General features: G+C 42.0%; 1 protein-coding gene across 3 annotated transcripts in view; it reads right to left on the bottom strand.

Annotated features, from left to right (window-relative positions):
• Window positions 1–19,126, bottom strand: part of LOC134352116 (piezo-type mechanosensitive ion channel component 2-like) — a 627,709-nt gene that overhangs the window by 216,660 nt on the left and 391,923 nt on the right. For all 3 annotated transcript variants that reach the window (XM_063059335.1, XM_063059328.1, XM_063059345.1), the window contains exon 5: window positions 17,800–17,962. In XM_063059335.1, the coding sequence (XP_062915405.1) occupies window positions 17,800–17,962 (163 nt within the window). The remainder of the gene's footprint in view (window positions 1–17,799; window positions 17,963–19,126) is intronic.

Genomic DNA, 19,126 nt, shown 5'->3' on the forward strand with positions numbered 1-19,126 from the left:
GAATGCTCTCGTTCCATAATCCTCCTCTGTGGAATTGACAGAAAGTGGGTGAAAGCAGATTAGTTCAGTAGCAAATGTAATCTATACAGTTTAAACACAATAGTTTTCTTTGGCACTGTTTGCTGGCCACTGGATATGTTAGCTATTGCATGTTTCCATTTGCACAAATATTAGATCCAAGAAAAATGTTACTATTATATTGGAAGAGATGGTCAGAGATGGACTGCTACAACATAATCATATTAATGTGCTGTATTGAACAAAAGAAATGCCAATTTACTTCACCCACTACAATATTCAGCCAAATTGGACAATGGAACGGGCAGTTCCATTTTGACTTAGCAATACCTCAGCATCAAGTCATTACCATGCTCAGTACGAGCTGAGAAAGTATCATAGAGGATAGCTCAATTATTTCATAGCCTGATAGACCAGGAATGAGGGAAAATGGCTAAATCTGGGCTTTGAGCAAGTTCAGAAAACAAATTCATAGATTAAGTAAATGTCACATAAATCTGAGAAGGAATAAACTGACAGGGAATTATATGAAATAGTAAAACTGAGAAAAGAAAAAAATGCTTGACGTTTAGTTTTAGAGAATGCGGGTGATAGAGATTGTCCTAGGTTTTATACACCCACTGTGGCCCTCTGTTCAAACCACAGGAGTGTCAGGATTCTGGAGCAGGGATCCAATCACAGACGCTGTACTGTGCACACAGTGATATTAATTGTGCAACAACTCTCAAGGTGCAAACAAACTCAGCGTCAAAGTTCAGGCAGAGATCAAAACATCCAGAGAAATCCAAAAACCAGAATTGGGAAACAGGCAGAGTCGATATTCCGACGGACAGAGTTCAGATACGAATGCTGGAAAGGCTCAGGAAAACTCAACTGGCACAATCTGGCAACAAACAGGTGAAGACACAGGACTGAAATACACAGAGAGGCAGATGATAGGTGGAGCACAATGAGACACAGGTGGCAGCAATACAGGTAATAATGAGAAACAGATTAGAGACGGAGTACTCAGTAATACAGGGGTCGGAGTAGAGCAGGAGCACGTGGTAATACAAAACCACAGACTGTCTGCAAGGGGGAAACACACAAAAAGACAGAGTTCAACTGGAGGTACTGACAAGGGGTTCAACAGAATACTCTATATAGTTACATGCATTTTGTTTTAGAAAGTAGGCTAAGAATTTAAATGGTACCATGAGTGATATTAACTTTATATAGATAAGCTAAAATAAAGTAACTATAAAATCATGGATGTTAAATTTCTGAAACATATATCAGATTTTTTTAGATGAGTATGTTGAGGAGCAAACTAGGAAACAGGTATCCTAGACTGGGTATTGTGCTATGAGTGAGGTATAGATAATTTATTGGACAATACTAATTGCACGGGAACTGAGGAAGCAGAAGATTCGACCATCTCCGAAGGCTCTGAAGTCACATAACCTAAACCTGATTTTTATGTCAGGTGTATTTAATTATGAATTTACGACCCCCAGCTGCAAAAGTAAAGAAGTATGAGAGGGACTGAATTCATATCTCCTGATCAATGGTCCATGCCTATAGACATTTGTCCAATACCTTAATCACATGCCTGTGCTATCATAAAGACTTCATGTTCTGTGTATTTATGTTTTTTGTTATGAAGAGTGATATCTATTGTAAAAGTGCAGCTGATTTTGCTGCATTCTGGTTTTCAATGGAACGTAACTAAACAACAATATGTCCAACTTGGCACTTCATCTCAATGGAAAAGAGAGGGAGAATCTATGTGTACATTAACAAAGATTGGTGCACAAACTCAAGTGTAGTTTGCAATCACTGTTTGGGGGCAAATGAACATCTTACAATTAAAGGCCGGGCACATTACCTGCTCAGGGAGTTTACTGTTGCATTCATCACCACTGTATAACATCTCCCCCCACCCCCCTCCCAGGTGAGCAGCCACTGTCTGTAACAGCAGCAGACAGGGAAGGACTCTGCATACAGTCAAACCCCATAAGTCTGCAGGGCCAGACAACATCGCAAGCAGAGTATTCATGGAGTATGCACACCAATTCACTGACATCTTCATGGACACCTTTAACACATCTCTCATCCAAGCTGCTATCCCCATATGCTTCAGATCTGCCAACATCAACTCTGTAGTAAAGAACTCTTACACATTCAGAACTAATTATCTACCATCCAGTGGTACTGATGCCGATCATCATAATTTGCTTTGAACAGTTGGTAATGGAACCAAAGAAAAACTCCATTCCTGCTACAATGGACACTCACCAATATGCTTACCAACAGAACCTCTCTATGACAGATGTCATATCACCTGTCATGCACTTGGCCCTGACACACCTGGCCACTTATGACACTCCTCCATTTACCAGTACATCTGCGCTCACTCCACCTTCCTGCCAATATAATAGTGATAGAGATTTTCTTGTCCTCATCTTCCACCCCATCAGCCCCTTCCCATTCTGACATGTCAGTCCATGGCCTCCTCTTGTGCCAAGATAATACCACCCCGAGGGTGGAAGTGCAACACCTTATATTCCGTCTGGATACCCTCCAACCTGATGGTATTTCTCCTTCCGCTGAACAAAATTCCCCCCTTCCCTTCCTCTATTCTTCACTCTAACCTTTTATAACTTCTCAACCGCCTATTACTCCCTCCCAGGTCTCCTTCATCTTCCTTTTCTCCTATTGTCCACTCTCCCCTCTTATCACATTCTTTCTTCTCCAGCCCTTGACCTTTCCCACTCACCTGGCTTCGCCTATCCCCTTCCAGCCAGACTCTTTCCCATTCCCACACTGTTTAATTCAGGCATCTCCGAATTTCCCTCTCAGTCCTGAAGAAGGGTCTCAGCCTGAAATATCGACTGTATCCTCTTTTCCATAGATGTCTCCTAACCTGCTGAGTTCTTCCAGCATTATGTGTGCATTGCATTTCCAGCATCTGCGGACTTTCTCCTGTTTTTCACCTGTATCAGAATGCTGTTTCTCGATTTCAGTTTGTTCCACAGACCTTGATGAGCAAACTCCTGCTCCTCGGTCTGAATAGACCTCTACACAACTTCCAAACCAACAGACCATTGGCTTTCAATTGAAAGTATCACTGTAGTAACTGCAAAAACACTGAAGCCTTATATCTAGGTGAACTGCATTTTTGTAATTTGTTAATATCTTTATGATTCCAATCTTATTACTGTATTAAATTTCTTAGATAAAAAGGCAAACATTTAATTAGAAAGATTCAATATTACTTCTCATTGGAATGGTCTGTACTTCCCCAGTCGAGGTTTATTGTTGCTTCATAGATACAGTATTTGAGCTAATGAATGCAAAATATGAATGCACATTTAGAAGAAATATGAGAACTGAAGTGGGCTACACAAAGCTGGCACTTTTATTGATTTACAATTATGTTGGAAATTACTGATAACCAACTTTATTGAGGCAACACACAAAATGTTGTCGGATCTCAAAGCTTTGTTCTAGATGTCATCATCTTCTGTCTCCTGTGTCTCTGTCTTTATTTGGAAATACCTACAGTAATGTAGGCCCTCTATTTATTTACAAGATCGAAGGAGGTCAGTTTGGCCCATCTACAACGCATCAACTCTCCTCCGGAGATCTCTGAGACCCTATCAAATTCACTCATCAACTCACTGGGGAGGGAATGACGATAGCCAACTAACCACCAATCTGTACATCTTTGGAATGGGGGAGAAAACTGCAGCACCTGTGGGGAAACTCACAGGAGGAGTGTGCAAACTACACAAAGACGGCATCCAGGATTAGGACTGAACCCATGTTGTTGAACCTGTGAGGCAGCAGATCTACCAGTGGCACTGGTAACTAATTTCTTTCTTCATAGAATCACTGAAATTTATGACATAGGAAGCTGCAGGCTGGCACACAACAAAAAAAATTCTATTTTTACCAGCCTTACTTCCAATCCTTTTAGATACAACTCTTTCAATGCTCATCCATGCATAACATGCTTTATGTTCCCTGGAACTGTTTTAAAGTTGGAGGGATGTGCAGATGGAATAGTGTGATAACGATGAGCTATCTTGGGGAAGTAGCAATGAAACTTACTCTGAAGTTCAATCTTTCTGTAAGTTAGATACTTGTTTCCAGATACAATTGCTTTCTGGATGACCTGTGCAAATAACTGTGTTGGAAACAAGTCTTGAGGGACTTTCACAAGGTGAGATTATAGAATGGCACTTCACCTTCTTCCTTAAAGAAATAGAAGTATTTTTTTCTAGCAATGGTTTTAAAATGCTCTGATGGACCAAAGCTCTTGAGTAGATGTTAAAGAGATTTGAAATCCTAATGATTCTACCATTAGATTTTTAAACGTGTGTTCCCCATCCATCTGCTTTTCAGAAAAGAGTGTTCCACATCCTGGAATGAGCATTCACTTATCTGGAGTTGAAGTTCTAAACTTACTACATATGAATTTAATCCGCAGGCTTTCAGTTGAAAGTATTGCTGTAGTAATTGCAAACACACTGAAGCATTCTATCCAGGTGAATAGCATCTTTGTAGCATATTCATAATTTGTAAATATCTTTATGACACCATCTTTGTTTTAAATTACCATTAAGAGTAACCGACTGCCAGCTGGAGAGCTCACACTCGACTCTTTGCCAGTCTGAAACAAATTGCATCCCCACTGAAAAGATGCCTCCAAGATTTTTTTCTTTGAAACAGTAGACTGTAACCAGAACAACTGAAATAGGCTGCAGTGATCTCAGTCTTTAGACATGAGGGAGGCTGCCTGAGCTTTTGAGAATTTCCAAGATCTTCTATTTTCCTTCAGATTTTCCAGAATTTTTTGTTTGAAAACAGAACAGCCACTTTAGTTCAGCTGTTAACAAAGTTGAAACAGTAATAAACATAGAGGAAGTACAGCGTGCCAAAATACCCTGATCTGTGATATGGTTTATAAACCAGGAACATCCATGACCCTGCTTTAGAGTGGGTCTGTTAAGGGCAACATAGGACTTGCAGTCACTTGAACCAGTTCTACCATTCAGTCAGACCCAGAGGTAGGTGCTTGACCTGAAAAATCAACTGTCCAATTCCCTCCATAGATTCTACAAGATCCACTGAGTCTTTGTCTCCAGTTCTTCTTACGTTTTTGTCTAGAAAAGATCTATTCATTTCAAGTCAAGAAAGTGCACCACTTATTCATGTGTATATCAGACATAAACATAATCTAATCCAGGTCAGATCAGGTTAGTCATCATACCCACGTTAAATCAGGGCGGTGATTGTACCCAGGTTAGATCAGGGCGGTGATCGTACCCAGGTTAGATCGGGGGCTGATCGTACCCAGGTGAGATCTGGGCGGTGATCGTACCCAGGTGAGATCAGGGGGTGATCGTACCCAGGTGAGATCTGGGCGGTGATCGTACCCAGGTGAGATCAGGGGGTGATCGTACCCAGGTGAGATCCGGGCGGTGATCATACCCAGGTGAGATCAGGGGGGTGATCGTACCCAGGTGAGATCAGGGGGGTGATCGTACCCAGGTTAGATCAGTGTAGAGATCTTACCCAGGTTAGATCAGGGCGATGATTGTACCCAGGTTAGATCAAGGAAGAGATTACACTCAGGTTAGATATGGGTAGTGATTGTATCCAGTTTAGAGCGGGATACTGATTGTATCGGGTGCAATTGTCTATTTGGGGAAATAACAAGGTATTACCATGTGCAATTCATCTTGTCATCGGCATTTCGCCATCTCTCATATTCCCAATGATGCTATTTGTTGAACAGCACACTTTACTTCCACTACCAAAATTAATTGAATACAACTCAACCATACACCCACAAAGAAGAAATCAAAGCACTGTGATAGAGGTATCGAATGAAAGGTCTTCTTTCCGACATCTATTTCTTCAACACAGCATCTGCAAGCCAGCTTCCATTTCCATTGCAATCAACCACTTCACTGGTTGTTCCACAACTACAGTTGTTCAAATATTTTTCCATTATAAAATGTAGAACAGTAAACAATAAAAGAATATTATTAAATTCCCAAGATGTAATAATATTTCTAATTCCTTTCTTTCAGAGTTAAAACAGAGAAAGTGGATAAAGATTCAAAAGGTACACAAATGATTCTAGGATTGAATAGCTTGTCATATGAAGAGCATCTGATGGTCCTGGGCCTGTATTCACTAAAATTCAGAAGAATGGAAGGTGACTTCATTGAAACCTATCGAATGGTGAAAGGCCTTGATAGAGTGAATGTGGAGAGGATGTTTCCTGTGGTGGGAGAGTCTAAGGCCAGGGGACACAGGCTCAGAGTAGAAGAACGTCCTTTTAGAATGGAGATGAGGAGGAAACTCTTTAGCCAGAGGGTGGCGAATCAGTGGAATTCTTTGCCACAGGCAGCTGCGGAGGCGAAGTTTGTATGTACTGTATACTTAAGGCCGAGGTTGATAGATTCTTGATTGGTCAGGGCATGAAGGGATACAGGGAGAAGGCAGGAGATTGGGGCTGAGAGGAAAATTGGATCGGCCAGGATGAAATGGTGGAGCAGGCTCAATGGGCCAAATGGCCTAATTTTGCTCCGATATCTTATGGTCTTTATTCTTAAAGCACAGCAATGAGTGTCATGCACATATAATGCATAAATCCCACTCAAACCTTTTTGGGTGATTCTTATTTCTTTGGTTAGATTCCAGTAAGTTAGGATCATTCTGTTGCATTGCCCTTTTGGAACTGATCTCCCAATTTTTCTTAATTGCCACTGTTACATATAAGTTTATCCAGTAGAAAATAGTATCAATGGTGGAGGTGCCCTCACCCACAGCTCCTTCATCTCTCGGACATCTGTACTCACCCCATCTTCCCACCACCTTAACAACCGCTTGTCTTCACCTACTTTCCCCACAAGCCTCTGCATCAGACATGTCATTCTCCACAACTTCCACCATCTTCAACAGGATCCTACCATCAAACACATCGTTACTTCCCCCACTCTCTGCAGGGATCGCTCCCTCCGTGATTCTCTTTCCTATTCGTCCCTCCCTACTAATCTCCCTTCCGGTACTTAACCCTACAAGTGGAAGAAGTGCTACATCTGTCCATTCACCACCTCCCTCGTCTCCATTCAGGGCCCCAAGCAGTCCTTCCAGGTGAGGAAACCCTTCAGCTGTGAATCTGTAGGGGTCATCAAGTGTATCCAGTGCTCTCAATGTGAATTCCCTCTACATTGATGACACCCGACGTAGACTTGGGAACCACTTTGTGCAGTAGCTTTCCTCCATCTGCAAAAAGATGGATTTTCTGGTGGCTAAGCATTTTAATTCCAACCCCATTCTCCATCTGACATTTCGGTCATGGCCCCCTTTATTTCCACTTTCAGGCTGGAGAAGCAACACCTTATGTTCCATCTGGGTAGCCTCCAACCAGATGGCATAACATCGATTTCTCCACCTTCCTGTAATTTTCTCCCTCCCCTTCTCTTTTCTTCAATTCACTGCTCTGGTCCCCCTCTTATCTCTTCTCTTCTATTTGCCTAACATCTCCCCCTGGTGCCCCTGCTTCTACCCTTTCTCCCACAGTCCACTCTCCTCTCCTATCAGATTTCTTCTTCTCCAGCTGTTTAACTTTTCTACCCAGCACCTTCTCACTTCTTACTTCATTCTTCTCCCCCACCCATATGGCTTCATCTATCACATTCTATCTCGTACTCTTTCCCCTCCGCCCACCTTATTCTGGCTTCTTCCCTCTTCCTTTCCAGTCCTGATGAAGGGTCTCTGCTCAAAACGTTGACTCTTTATACATTTCCATAGAGGTTGCCTGACCTGCTGAGTTCCTCCAGTACTTCGTGTGAAGTGCTCATTTTGGTACCTCTTCAAGGTGTTTGGGGTTCAGCCTCCAGAATCCTTGCCAGGCCTGACACCCTTTGGGTGAAAATGATTCTTGAATTCTCTAATCTTGAACAGGATTTTGAAACTATATCTGTTGGGCCATGGACAGGCACTTCAATAGGCAAAGCACAAGGTCCCAAAGTGAACAATGGGCAGGACGTTGATTCCCAATCTACATCCTCAGCCCTTGCACTTCCTCTGCTCTGTACTCTGTTCTTCTTTTTACTACCTCGATGAAATTACGTATGGCATGGTCCATCTGGATGACATACAAAACAAAAAGTTTTCCACTGTATTTCAGTACATGTGATAATAAGAAACCTATCCAATCAGGTGCAAGCCTAAACTCCTTTCTCAGATTCACATGGCCCTTAATTCCTTAATCTGCCGAAAATTTCAAGTCGAGTCAAGTCACTTTTTAGTCATTTCAACCATAACTGCTGGTACAGAACATAGTCAAAATGAGACGACGTTTTTCAGGACCATGGTGCTACATGAAACAATACAAAAACTACACTGAACATCATAAGAAAAAACACAAAAACTACACTAGGCTACAGACCTATCCAAGACTGTATGAACTGCACAAACCAGTGCAGGCACTACAATAAATAATAAACAAGACAATAGGCACAGTAGAGGGCAGTAGGTTGGTGTCAAGCCAGGCTCTGGGTATTGAGGAGTCTGATGGCTTGGGGGAAGAAACTGTTACATAGTCTGGTCGTGAGAGCCCGAATGCTTCGTTGCCTTTTGCCAGATGGCAGGAGGGAGAAGAGTTTATATGAGGGGTGCGTGGGGTCCTTCATAATGCTGTTTGCTTTGTGGATGCAGCGTGTGGTGTAAATGTCTGTGATGGTGGGAAGAGAGACCACAATGACCTTCTCAGCTGACCTCACTATCCGCTGCAGAGTCTTACAATCCGAGATGGTACAATTTCTGAACCAGGCCGTGATGCAGCTGCTCAGGATGCTCTCAATACAACCTCTGTAGAATGTGGTGAGGATGGGGGAAGCGGGGGAGATGGACTTTTCTCAGCCTTTGCAGAAAGTAGAGATGCTGCTGGGCTTTCTTTGCTATGGAGCTGGTGTTGAGGGACCAGGTGAGATTCTCCGCCAGGTGAACACCAAGAAATTTGGTGCTCTTAACGATCTCTACGGAGGAGTCATCAATGTTCAGTGGAGAGTGGTCGCTCCATGTCCCCCTGAAGTCAACAACCATCTCTTTTGCTTTGTTTACATTCAGAGACAGGTTGTTGGCTCTGCACCTCCTCTCTGTATGCTGATTCATCATTCTTATTGATGAGACCCACCATGGTCGTGTCATCGGCGAACTTGATGATGTGGTTCGAGCTGTGTGTTGTAGCACAGTCGTGGGTTTTTTCCCACCTACACTTTAAATATCTCAGCTCTAAACAGCTCACCTGGGAATTGGCTTAAGAATTTGGGTCACTGTGTTAATAGTAGCAGTCTTTAGATACACAGGACAGAGATACACAGAGCCAACACACGGAATTGTTCATTAATTCACTGGAGCTCCTGCATTGGTTTACGGGACGATGTACTGACTGGTGTGAAGTGGTACTGGTCTCCGTGGACTATAGCAGATTCAAGGAAATACGTTGGATGTTTGTGTGTCATTGGCAGGAGGAAATGGATACATTTTGATGCTGGGATAAAGTTGGGAGGGTGACAGGTGATCGGTTACAGAAAGATTTTGGAAGGGTTAAAACTGGATCGGATTGATGGATGGATGTATAGATAGTTTATTGATCCCAAAGGAAATTACAGTGTCACTGTAGGATTACAAGTACATGGATATACAAATATTTAAAGAGAAGAATAAAAAAACAAGTTACCTCAAAATAAAGATTTACAAGTTCACACTGATAAGACTGTAATGCAAAAATTACTGTAATATATTATACAGTAATGGGTACACATTCACATTGTCCAGATAAGAACTGATGGCAGTATTGCACCTGTTACATACTTCATGGATATCTTGTGATTGTCTTATGAGGATGATGTAATGGTTCTTGCGGAGGTCACATGATGTAATTTTCCCGCCAGTGAGGTCACTTGATGACCTGTTCAGGAGACCCCTGGTGACATAGTTAGTTTTCAGTTAGCTTTGTGTTAGATACTCCGTTTTGCCGCGTATTAGGCTTATGACACAGTTTTGTTTTAAAGTGGAGTTCTACTTTCTGTTGTAAGTAGTATTGGAGAGTGAAGACCTTACCAAAATACAGGAATTTGCCAAGTCAAGTAAAGCTGATATCGTTTGGCAATTTTGGAAAGGATCGACTTTTATTGAATCTTCGTTTAAGTAAAAGTGACCTGCAACTGAGATATTCCCCTGTTAAAGTAGGAAGGATAGTGCAGTGTCTATTCGCCAAAGGAAAAGGTCAGTTCCTTTAAACTGTTTTATTTCCGTCGTCGTGAATCCTGAGGACAAGGCAGGTTCCGGCTGGGATCAGCAGTAACAACACATCTTCGAGGAATTCTTTACTTCAGGGAAGTCTCTCCTAATTGACTGCATAAATCTCTTGGACTTTCGAATTTACCATTCTAAGAACTGTGTTCAAATTTACCACTTTAAGAACTGTTTTCGCATTTACCCTTTTAAGAACTATTCCAGAGTTGCCATATAGCAGCTAATTTCCGGTTAAGTCAGTCGTTTCAATATATTTCGCTATATTCTTGAGCAGAGTTTAATAAATGTTTGTTTGTTTTTTTTATAAAACCTGACTCAATTGATATTCATAGTTGCCAGTCTCGTGACACACCGTATTGCACAGGGTGCTGTATAAATTAAGGGCAGAAAGAAAGTGATCCAGAGAATGTCAATTGGGAGTTGGTGAGAGCTTACAGCAGAGACCCAGCACACTGTGCACGTTTCCTTGGATGCCAACATGACAGGCAGCACATTTCCACTACAGACAGCCCACCATGAAAGAAACCCTTTTTACTCAAGTAAACAGGCACGTATCAACATATTTGCACCAAGTAACTTTAAACTTAATACGTCTTGCAGCTTCAGTGCAGTAACATGCTTACCTTGGAAGTAAGTCTCAGAATAAATTCTAAGGAGTCTCACTGGTTCTCTGGTGAGGTCACTTTGAGAGCTGTGACTAGGGTCACGGAGCATCAACAAAAACAATTAGCATTTATATAGCACCTTCAATTGAATAAATAATCTGAAGGTATTTCCCTAAATCAAGATCAAAGAGGTAGGTTTTTATGGAGCATCTTAAAGGAGTAAGTAAGATGGACAGGTGGAAAGAATCAAAGATGGAATCAAAAGATGGGGCCTCAGTAACAGTCAGGAGAGGGAAGGGCAGGAGTCAGAGGCTAGAGAGTACCCCTGTGACTGTACCCCTTAACAATAAGTACCCCTGCTTGAGCACTGTTGGGAGGGGGAAGGAGGAAGAGGCAGTTGGCTCACAAATAGAGAAAGCTTGGAGACAGTGCGAGAGGAAGGATAGGCAGGTGATAGAGAAGGGACGCACTCAGGCCAATGGTTTGAGATATGCCTATTTTAAATCAAGCAGTATCATAAACGAAGTGGGTGAGCTTAGAGCGTGGATCAGTACTTGGAGCTATGGTGCTGTGGCCATTACAGAGTCTTGGATGGCTCAGGGACAGGAATGGTAACTTCCAGTGCCAGGCTTTAGATGTTTCAGAAAGGACAGGGAGGGAGACAAAAGAGGTGGGGGTGTGGCACTGCCGATCAGAGATAGTGTCACAGCTGCAGAAAAGGATGAAGTCATGGAGGGATTGCCTACAGAGTCTCTGTGGGCAGTAGTTAGGAACAGGAAGGGCTTAATAACTCTACTGGGTGTTTTTTATAGACAGGGACATTGAGGAGCAGATGAGGAGACAGATTCTGGAAAGGTGTAATAATAACAGGGTTGTTGTGGTGGGGGATTTTAATTTCCCACATATCCATTGGCATCCCCCTAGAGTGAGGGGTTTAGATGGGGTGGAGTTTGTTAGTTGTGTTCAGGACGGTTTTTTCACACAATATTTATATAAGCCTACAAGAGGAGAGGCTGTACTCGATCTGGTTTTGGGAAATGAACCTGGTCAGGTGTCAGATCTTTCAGCGAGAGCGCAGTTTAGAGATAGTGATCATAATTCTATCTCCTTTATCATAGCATTAGAGAGAGATAGGAACAGACAAGTTAGGAAAGCGTTTAATTGGAGTAAGGAGAAATATGAGTCTATCAGGCAGGAACTTGGAAGCATAAATTGGAAACAGATGTTCTCAGGGAAACATATGGAAGAAATGTGGCAAATGTTCAGGGAATATTTGCGTGGAGTTCTGCATAGATACGTTCCAATGAGACAGGGAAAGGATGGTAGGGTACAGGAACCGTGGGGTACAAAGGCTGTTGTAAATCTAGTCAAGAAGGAAAAAAGAGCTTACGAAACGTTCAAAAAACTAGGTAATGATAGAGATCTAGAAGATTATAAGGCTAGCAGGAAGGAGCTTAAGAATGAAATTAGGAGAGCCAGAAGGGGCCATGAGAAGGCCTTGGTGGACAGGATTACGGAAAACCCCAACACACTCTACAAGTATGTGAAGAGCAAGAGGATAAGACATGAGAGAATAGGACCAATCAAGTGTGACAGTGGAAAAGTATGTGGAACTGGAGGAGATAGCAGAGGTACTTAATGAATACTTTGCTTCAGTATTCACTACGGAAAAGGATCTTGGCAATTGTAGATATGACTTTTAGTGGATGGAAAATCTTGAGTATGTAGATATTAAGGAAAAGGATGTGCTGCAGCTTTTGCAAAGCATCAAGTTGGATAAGTCACTGCGACCGGACGAGATGTACCCCAGGCTATTGTGGGAGGCAAGAGAGGAGACTGCTGAGCCTCTGCTGATGATCTTTGCATCATCAATGGGGACGGAAGAGGTTCCGGAGGATTGGAGGGTTGCGGATGTTGTTCCCTTATTCAAGAAAGGGAGTAGAGCTAGCCCAGGAAATTATAGACCAGTGAGTCTCACTTCAGTGGTTGTTAAGTTGATGGAGAAGATCCTGAGAGGTAGGATTTATGAACACTTGGAGAAGCATAATATGATTAGGAATAGTCAGCATGGCTTTGTCTTATGAGTCTAACTGAATTTTTTGAGGATGTCACTGAACACATTGATAAAGGTAGAGCAGTAGATGTAGTGTATATGGATTTCAGCAAGGCATTTGATAAGGTTCCCCATGCAAGGCTTATTGAGAAAGTAAGGAGGCATGGGACCCAAGGGGACATTGCTTTGTGGATCCAGAACTGGTTTGCCCACAGAAGGCAAAGAGTGGTTGTAGGTGGGTCATATTCTGCATGGAGGTCTGTGACAAGTGGTGTGTCGCAGGGATCTGTTCTGGGACCCCTACTCTTCATGATTTTTATAAATGACCTGGATGAGGAAGTGGAGGGATGGGTTAGTGAATTTGCTGATGACACAAAGGTTGGGGGTCTTGTTGATAGTGTGAAGGGCTGTCAGAGGTTACAGCGGGACATTAATAAGATGCAAAACTGGGCTGAGAAGTGGCAGATGGAGTTCAACCCAGATAAGTGTGAGGAGGTTCATTCTGGTAGGTCAAATATGATGGCAGAATATAGTATTAATGGTAAGACTCTTGACAATGTGGAGGATCAGAGGGATCTTGGGGTCCGAGTCCATAGGACACTCAAAGCTGCTGCGCAGGTTGACTCTGTGGTTAAGCGGCATACGATCCATTGGCCATGATCAATCGTGGGATTGAGTCTGGGAGCCGAGAGGTAATGTTGCGGCTATTTAGGACCCTGGTCAGACCCCACTTGGAGCACTGTGCTCAGTTCTGGGTTCCTCACTATAGGAAGGATGTGGAAACCATTGAAAGGGTGCAGAGGAGATGTTGCCTGGATTGGGGAGCATGCCTTATGAGAACAGGTTGAGTGATCTCAGCCTTTTCTCCTTGGAGTGATGGAGGATGAGAGGTGACCTGACAGAAGTGTATAAGATGATGAGGGGCATTGATCGTGTGGATATTCAGAGGCTTTTTCCCAGGGCTGAAATGGCTAGCACGCGAGGGCACAGTTTTAAGGTACTTGGAAGTAGGTACAGAGGAGAAATCAAGGGTAAGTTTATTACGCAGAGAGTGGTGAGTGCGTGGGATGGGCTGTTGGCGGCGGTGGTGGAGGCGGATATGATAGGGTCTTTTAAGGGACTCCTGGACAGATATATGAAGCTCAGAAAAATAGAGGGCTATGGGTAACCCTAGGTAATTTCTAAGGTAAGGACATGTTCGGCACAGCTTTGTGGGCCGAAGGGCCTGTATTGTGCTGTAGGTTTTCTATGTTTCTACTTAGCTTAGAGTGATGGGGCTGCAAACAAGACTGCTGATGGTGAAGTGATTGGGATTGGAAGAGCAAAGATTTCTCAGAGGACAAACAAATCAGGTGATGAATAGCGATGAAATGAATCCCAGAAGGTGGTAGGACAGGTAGATCAGGTGGTTAAAATCAAAATGACAAAACCTGAAACAAAAACCAAAAATGATGGAAACACTAGAATGTCAGACTGGATCTATGGAAGGAGAAGCAGTGTTAACACACCCACTCTGCAACTTGCTTTCTTTCTTTCCAGTTCTGAACAAAGGCCTTTGCTCCAAAACATTAGTTCTGTTTTACAGTGGTTTGTAGAACAGACAAGATATGTGCTTTTAATGTAAGTGACATGGAATTCAAGAGCAGGGTGGATATACTAGAACTGAATACAGCATTAGTTAGGCCACAGCTGGCACATTGCATATACTTCTGGTCACCATATCACTGGAAAGTTCCAGTGACTCTAGAGACAGTGTAGAGGAGATTTATGCAGGTGTTACCAGAAATTTTGAGTAAAATAGAGACTGAGGTCAGTAACAAGTTGCATTGATTTAAGTTAAATTGTCTGAAAATTTTAAAGAGGGAACTGAGGAAAATAATTCATTCACAGCAGTTCTCACCATATTTAATATAAACAGTGCCTGGATGAATAGTTGAAAACCCATAACCTTCAGGGCTGTGGGATAAGACCTAGGCAATGTGATTAAACCAAATTCCACCACTGACTGGCAGGGACCCAGAGGGCCAACTACTCATCCAGTCTCCATGTTTCTATAGTTCTGTGGCCATAGGGTTGGAAGGTGGTTCGAGATACAGTAAAGGTTTAAAAGGGAAAGTTGGCACCTGGATTGGCCTGCTCAAGGACTGGACTGAAGGGCCCATTTCCATGTTGTATTACCCTGTGACTCTATGAGCAGAAGTGATGGAAGACTTTTCAAAATTCTGCTTAATTAGAAGCCAATATAACAAACGGGGGGTTGTGGGTCAATGCAGATCAGGAAAAGGCAGCAAGATTTTGGATGAACTACAGTTTATGGAAAATAGAGGATGGACGGAACGTTGATCATGGCACCGTTGGAAGAGTCAATTCCAGATGGGCATGATGGAGGTTTCTGCAGCAGAGGTAAGCAGGGACCAAGACATTGTGGTTCAGAAAACTGGACTCCACAGTAACCCCCTCAACAGACATGCATGGAATACTGTTTCAGCTGCAGTGGATAAGCAACACACCAATGCCAAACAAATTAGAAATAATGTCAGAAAAATATTCACAGTAAGAAAGATCATCCAAAACAATGGACTCGGATAGGTTTAGTGGAGCCAAAAACAGTAATAAACAGCTGGATGCCATCCTAGGGATTTTTTTCTCACATAAACTGAAGTATTTAATGAGCAATCGTCTGTTTTTCTTTGTTTTCTTAGTTGTATTCCCTTGTGCTCAATTTCTTTTTGTCTTCTCTTCTGTTTTTTCTTTCATACTTTGATCCTTTCTCTCCCTTTGTTCAAGTTTCAACAAATGTTCAGCCACTGTGTGAGTTCCTGCAACACTGACATTCCCATAAAGCAGAGAGCTTATGTTATAGTAAACATTCTCCCCGTAAAAAAAGTTGTGCACATGAGGCAAGAGTATTAGTAAATACTCCAGAAGTGACCAAAGTCTCCATTTCAAAGACTAATGCCTGTGGACTATAATTATTGTACTAGACAGAAGCAATAAAATTGTGTTGCACATCATCTTATTTTCTGGGGCACCATTTTATAGGCTAAATCTGAAAACTAAATTGTAACTTAGAAAGGAAGTGCATTAAATCAATTTTATATTTCAATTTTAATCACTAGAAATTTAAGCTTACACTGTTAAACGAGTTGCCTTTACTAAAACCTAACAGGGAATGGCAAAAACAATTCAAAATGCAAAAACATTTGATGCTCGAGACTTATACAACATAGAAAGTGTGCCCTCTAGTCCATGAAATCTGTACCAACGTTAAATTAACACTATTTTATTCTCCACGCATTCCTATCTACTAGACAGATATATGGAGGAATTTAAGGTGGGGGCTTATATGGGAGGCAGGGTTTGAGGGTCGGCACAACATTGTGGGCCGAAGGGCCTGTACTGTGCTGTACTATTCTATGTTCTATGTTCTCCTAAAAGATTCCACACTCACCTGCACAGGAGGAGTATTTTGCAGTGGCCAATCTATCACCCCCTACATCTTTGGAACATGGAAGGAAACGAGAACACCCAGAGGAAACCCACACAGCCACAGGAAGGACCTGCAGACTCCACACAGACAGCTTTGGAAGTCAGATTGAACCTAGGTCACTGAAGCTAGGAGGCAGCAGCTTCGTGTCAATGGCATGGGAAACACAACTTTGATTAAAGATGCTCCTCTTCACTTTCTATGTTACAACAATGAACACACTTCAGAAAGTAGTCCATAGGCCTTAAAGCACTCTGAGGCTTCTTAAGAGTATTTAATAAGTTCTATGCAAATGCAAGAATTTCTCTTTAGTGTAGGAAAAATAAGCATCATCCTTATACTGCAAGTCAGTCAATGTGGCATTTATTGATGCTAAATAAGATGAAGTTCACACATTTAAACTTCCTTTAGAAATAGGATGTCTGTTACACTCACCCATTTCTAGACTCAATAATTACCTCGTGCATTTTTCGTTAGATGGCAGATGGAGATTTGTCATTGCAATGCTGCATTAGACTCTCCCAGCAGCATAGAATTTATTAATTTACACTTAAAGTAAAAACAAAAAAATGTTACACTCAGCAGGATGAGCAGCATCAGTAGAAAGAGAAAAAGTTAATAAATGGTCATATACTTGACCATGAACTATTTCTCTTCCCACAGATAGTCTGACTTGCTGCATGTTTCCAGCATTTCCTGTTTTTATTTCAGATTTTCTTCAGCCAGTTTTTTTTGTTTTTGTTTTGATTCTCATGTATAGATTTTCTTTAGACAAACTGAATTCTTTAACTCAATGAGTCAGCTGACACCAACCAAAATCTGCAGCGACAAGGAAGACAGCTTCAAGCAGCATCACAACTAAACTGCAAATGTCACAGCTACTTCAAATGCATGCCTATTAACCATCAGCTTTTAATGCAACATATAAACAGGGGGCCAGCAATACAATAGCTTTATTTTATTATTTATTTAGAGATACAGTGCACAGTGGGCCCTTCTGGCTCTTTGAGCCGCCCAGCCCCAGAAACCCCCTAGGCCAATCACAGGACAATTTACAATGACCAATTAGCCTACCAACTGATACGTCTTTGGAGTGTGGAAGGAAACCAGAGCACCTGGAGAAAACCCATGCATTCCACTGGGAGGATGCACAGACTCAGGAAAGAGCTCTGAACTCCGACACCTCAAGATGTAATAGTGTTGCTTTAACTGCTCCGCTACTGTGTTGCTTTGCAGCTCATGGGTTTTGAAAAGAAGGTTCTTTAAAGTCTCAGGAAACAGGATGTAGGGAAAGCAAAGAGAAAGAAAATTACCAGTTCTTCACTCTGGAACTCTGGGTTGTACTGTGCCATGTCCTCTGTTGGTGGTTGCTGAACTAAACTTTTACAGACGAGCCATGTAGCCAAGCCAGCAACAAACATTCCAACATCTGGAGCAAAGAGTCTAATAATGTTCCCAGCATCTGCCCCACTCACACTGTGAAGAAAGAAGATATGCATCTTAAGTAAATATGAATATTTTTACTGTAACATAGCATTCTGGTTAGACATACTTGCATTTTACATAGAGCATTAAAACTTGGTTGAAAGTTTCTAGCAGTATAAAACTGGCAATACTGCTAATCTGGCACTAGATATAAAACTGAAACAATAGTTCCTGATCCAAGTAAAATGACCATAATCTTGATTACAAGCTTTCATCTAACACTCAAAAGCTTCATGAATCAGCTGGAATCCTTTTCTTTGAGGTACTTCCATCTGTTATTTTTTCTAGAACCCCACACCAGACAGTATTCCCAACCAATATAGGGCAGTATTGCTAACCGATGGGCAAAGTGCACTGGCAGATTACAACCAAGCAGTAACAACATTCCAATGTTCCTCTTGTTTTCCCAATGCCTTGCAGCAGCAGGTTACAGATGAGTATGGAACCATGTTGGGATTTCTGAGAATGTCCTACAAAAGGCCATTGAAATTCCAACATATTCCCTTCAGCACAAACCTGTTGGAAAGATACAAGTAGTTAATTGCAAACATGTTTGCACCAGACTATTCTAATAGTTCTTTGACTAGCTCGACCAAAAAAAAATCCTGCTTATTACTTAGTTGTTTGTGGGATCTTGGAGTATAGATGGCTGGCATTAGTGGCACGGCACGTAGTCTTATGGGGAAAGGTTGACAAGGTGGACTTGAAGAGAATATTTTCTCTTGAGAAAGAACTGGAACAAGGGGTCAAAGTATACAAATATTTGGTCTCCTAAGTAAGAGAAGCAGCATTGTTTCACTCTGCAATAGAATCAAAGCCTTTGAATATATATCTTTGATAATCAAGAGGGTGAAAGATTACTAGATAGACAGGAATCAAGATTTGAGGTTACAGTTAGATCAGCCATGATCTTATTGAATAGAAAAGCAGGCTCAAGAGGCCAAGGGGCCATTTTGTATGTTCACATTACATATTTCTTTTATACCTTAGATTACAGCAGCAACTGTACTTAATCCATATGGTCCTTCACCAGCTATGAATTAGTTCTGAAGGGTCCAGAGGACATTAGGGTGTGGTAGAAATGGGAGTTGGCATCACATGTAGAAATAACAATGATATTCCAGGGACAGACACAAATTCTTCTTCATCATATTT

The sequence above is a fragment of the Mobula hypostoma genome, chromosome 1 (assembly GCF_963921235.1).
Source record: "Mobula hypostoma chromosome 1, sMobHyp1.1, whole genome shotgun sequence".
In the NCBI taxonomy this organism is placed as follows: domain Eukaryota; kingdom Metazoa; phylum Chordata; class Chondrichthyes; order Myliobatiformes; family Myliobatidae; genus Mobula; species Mobula hypostoma.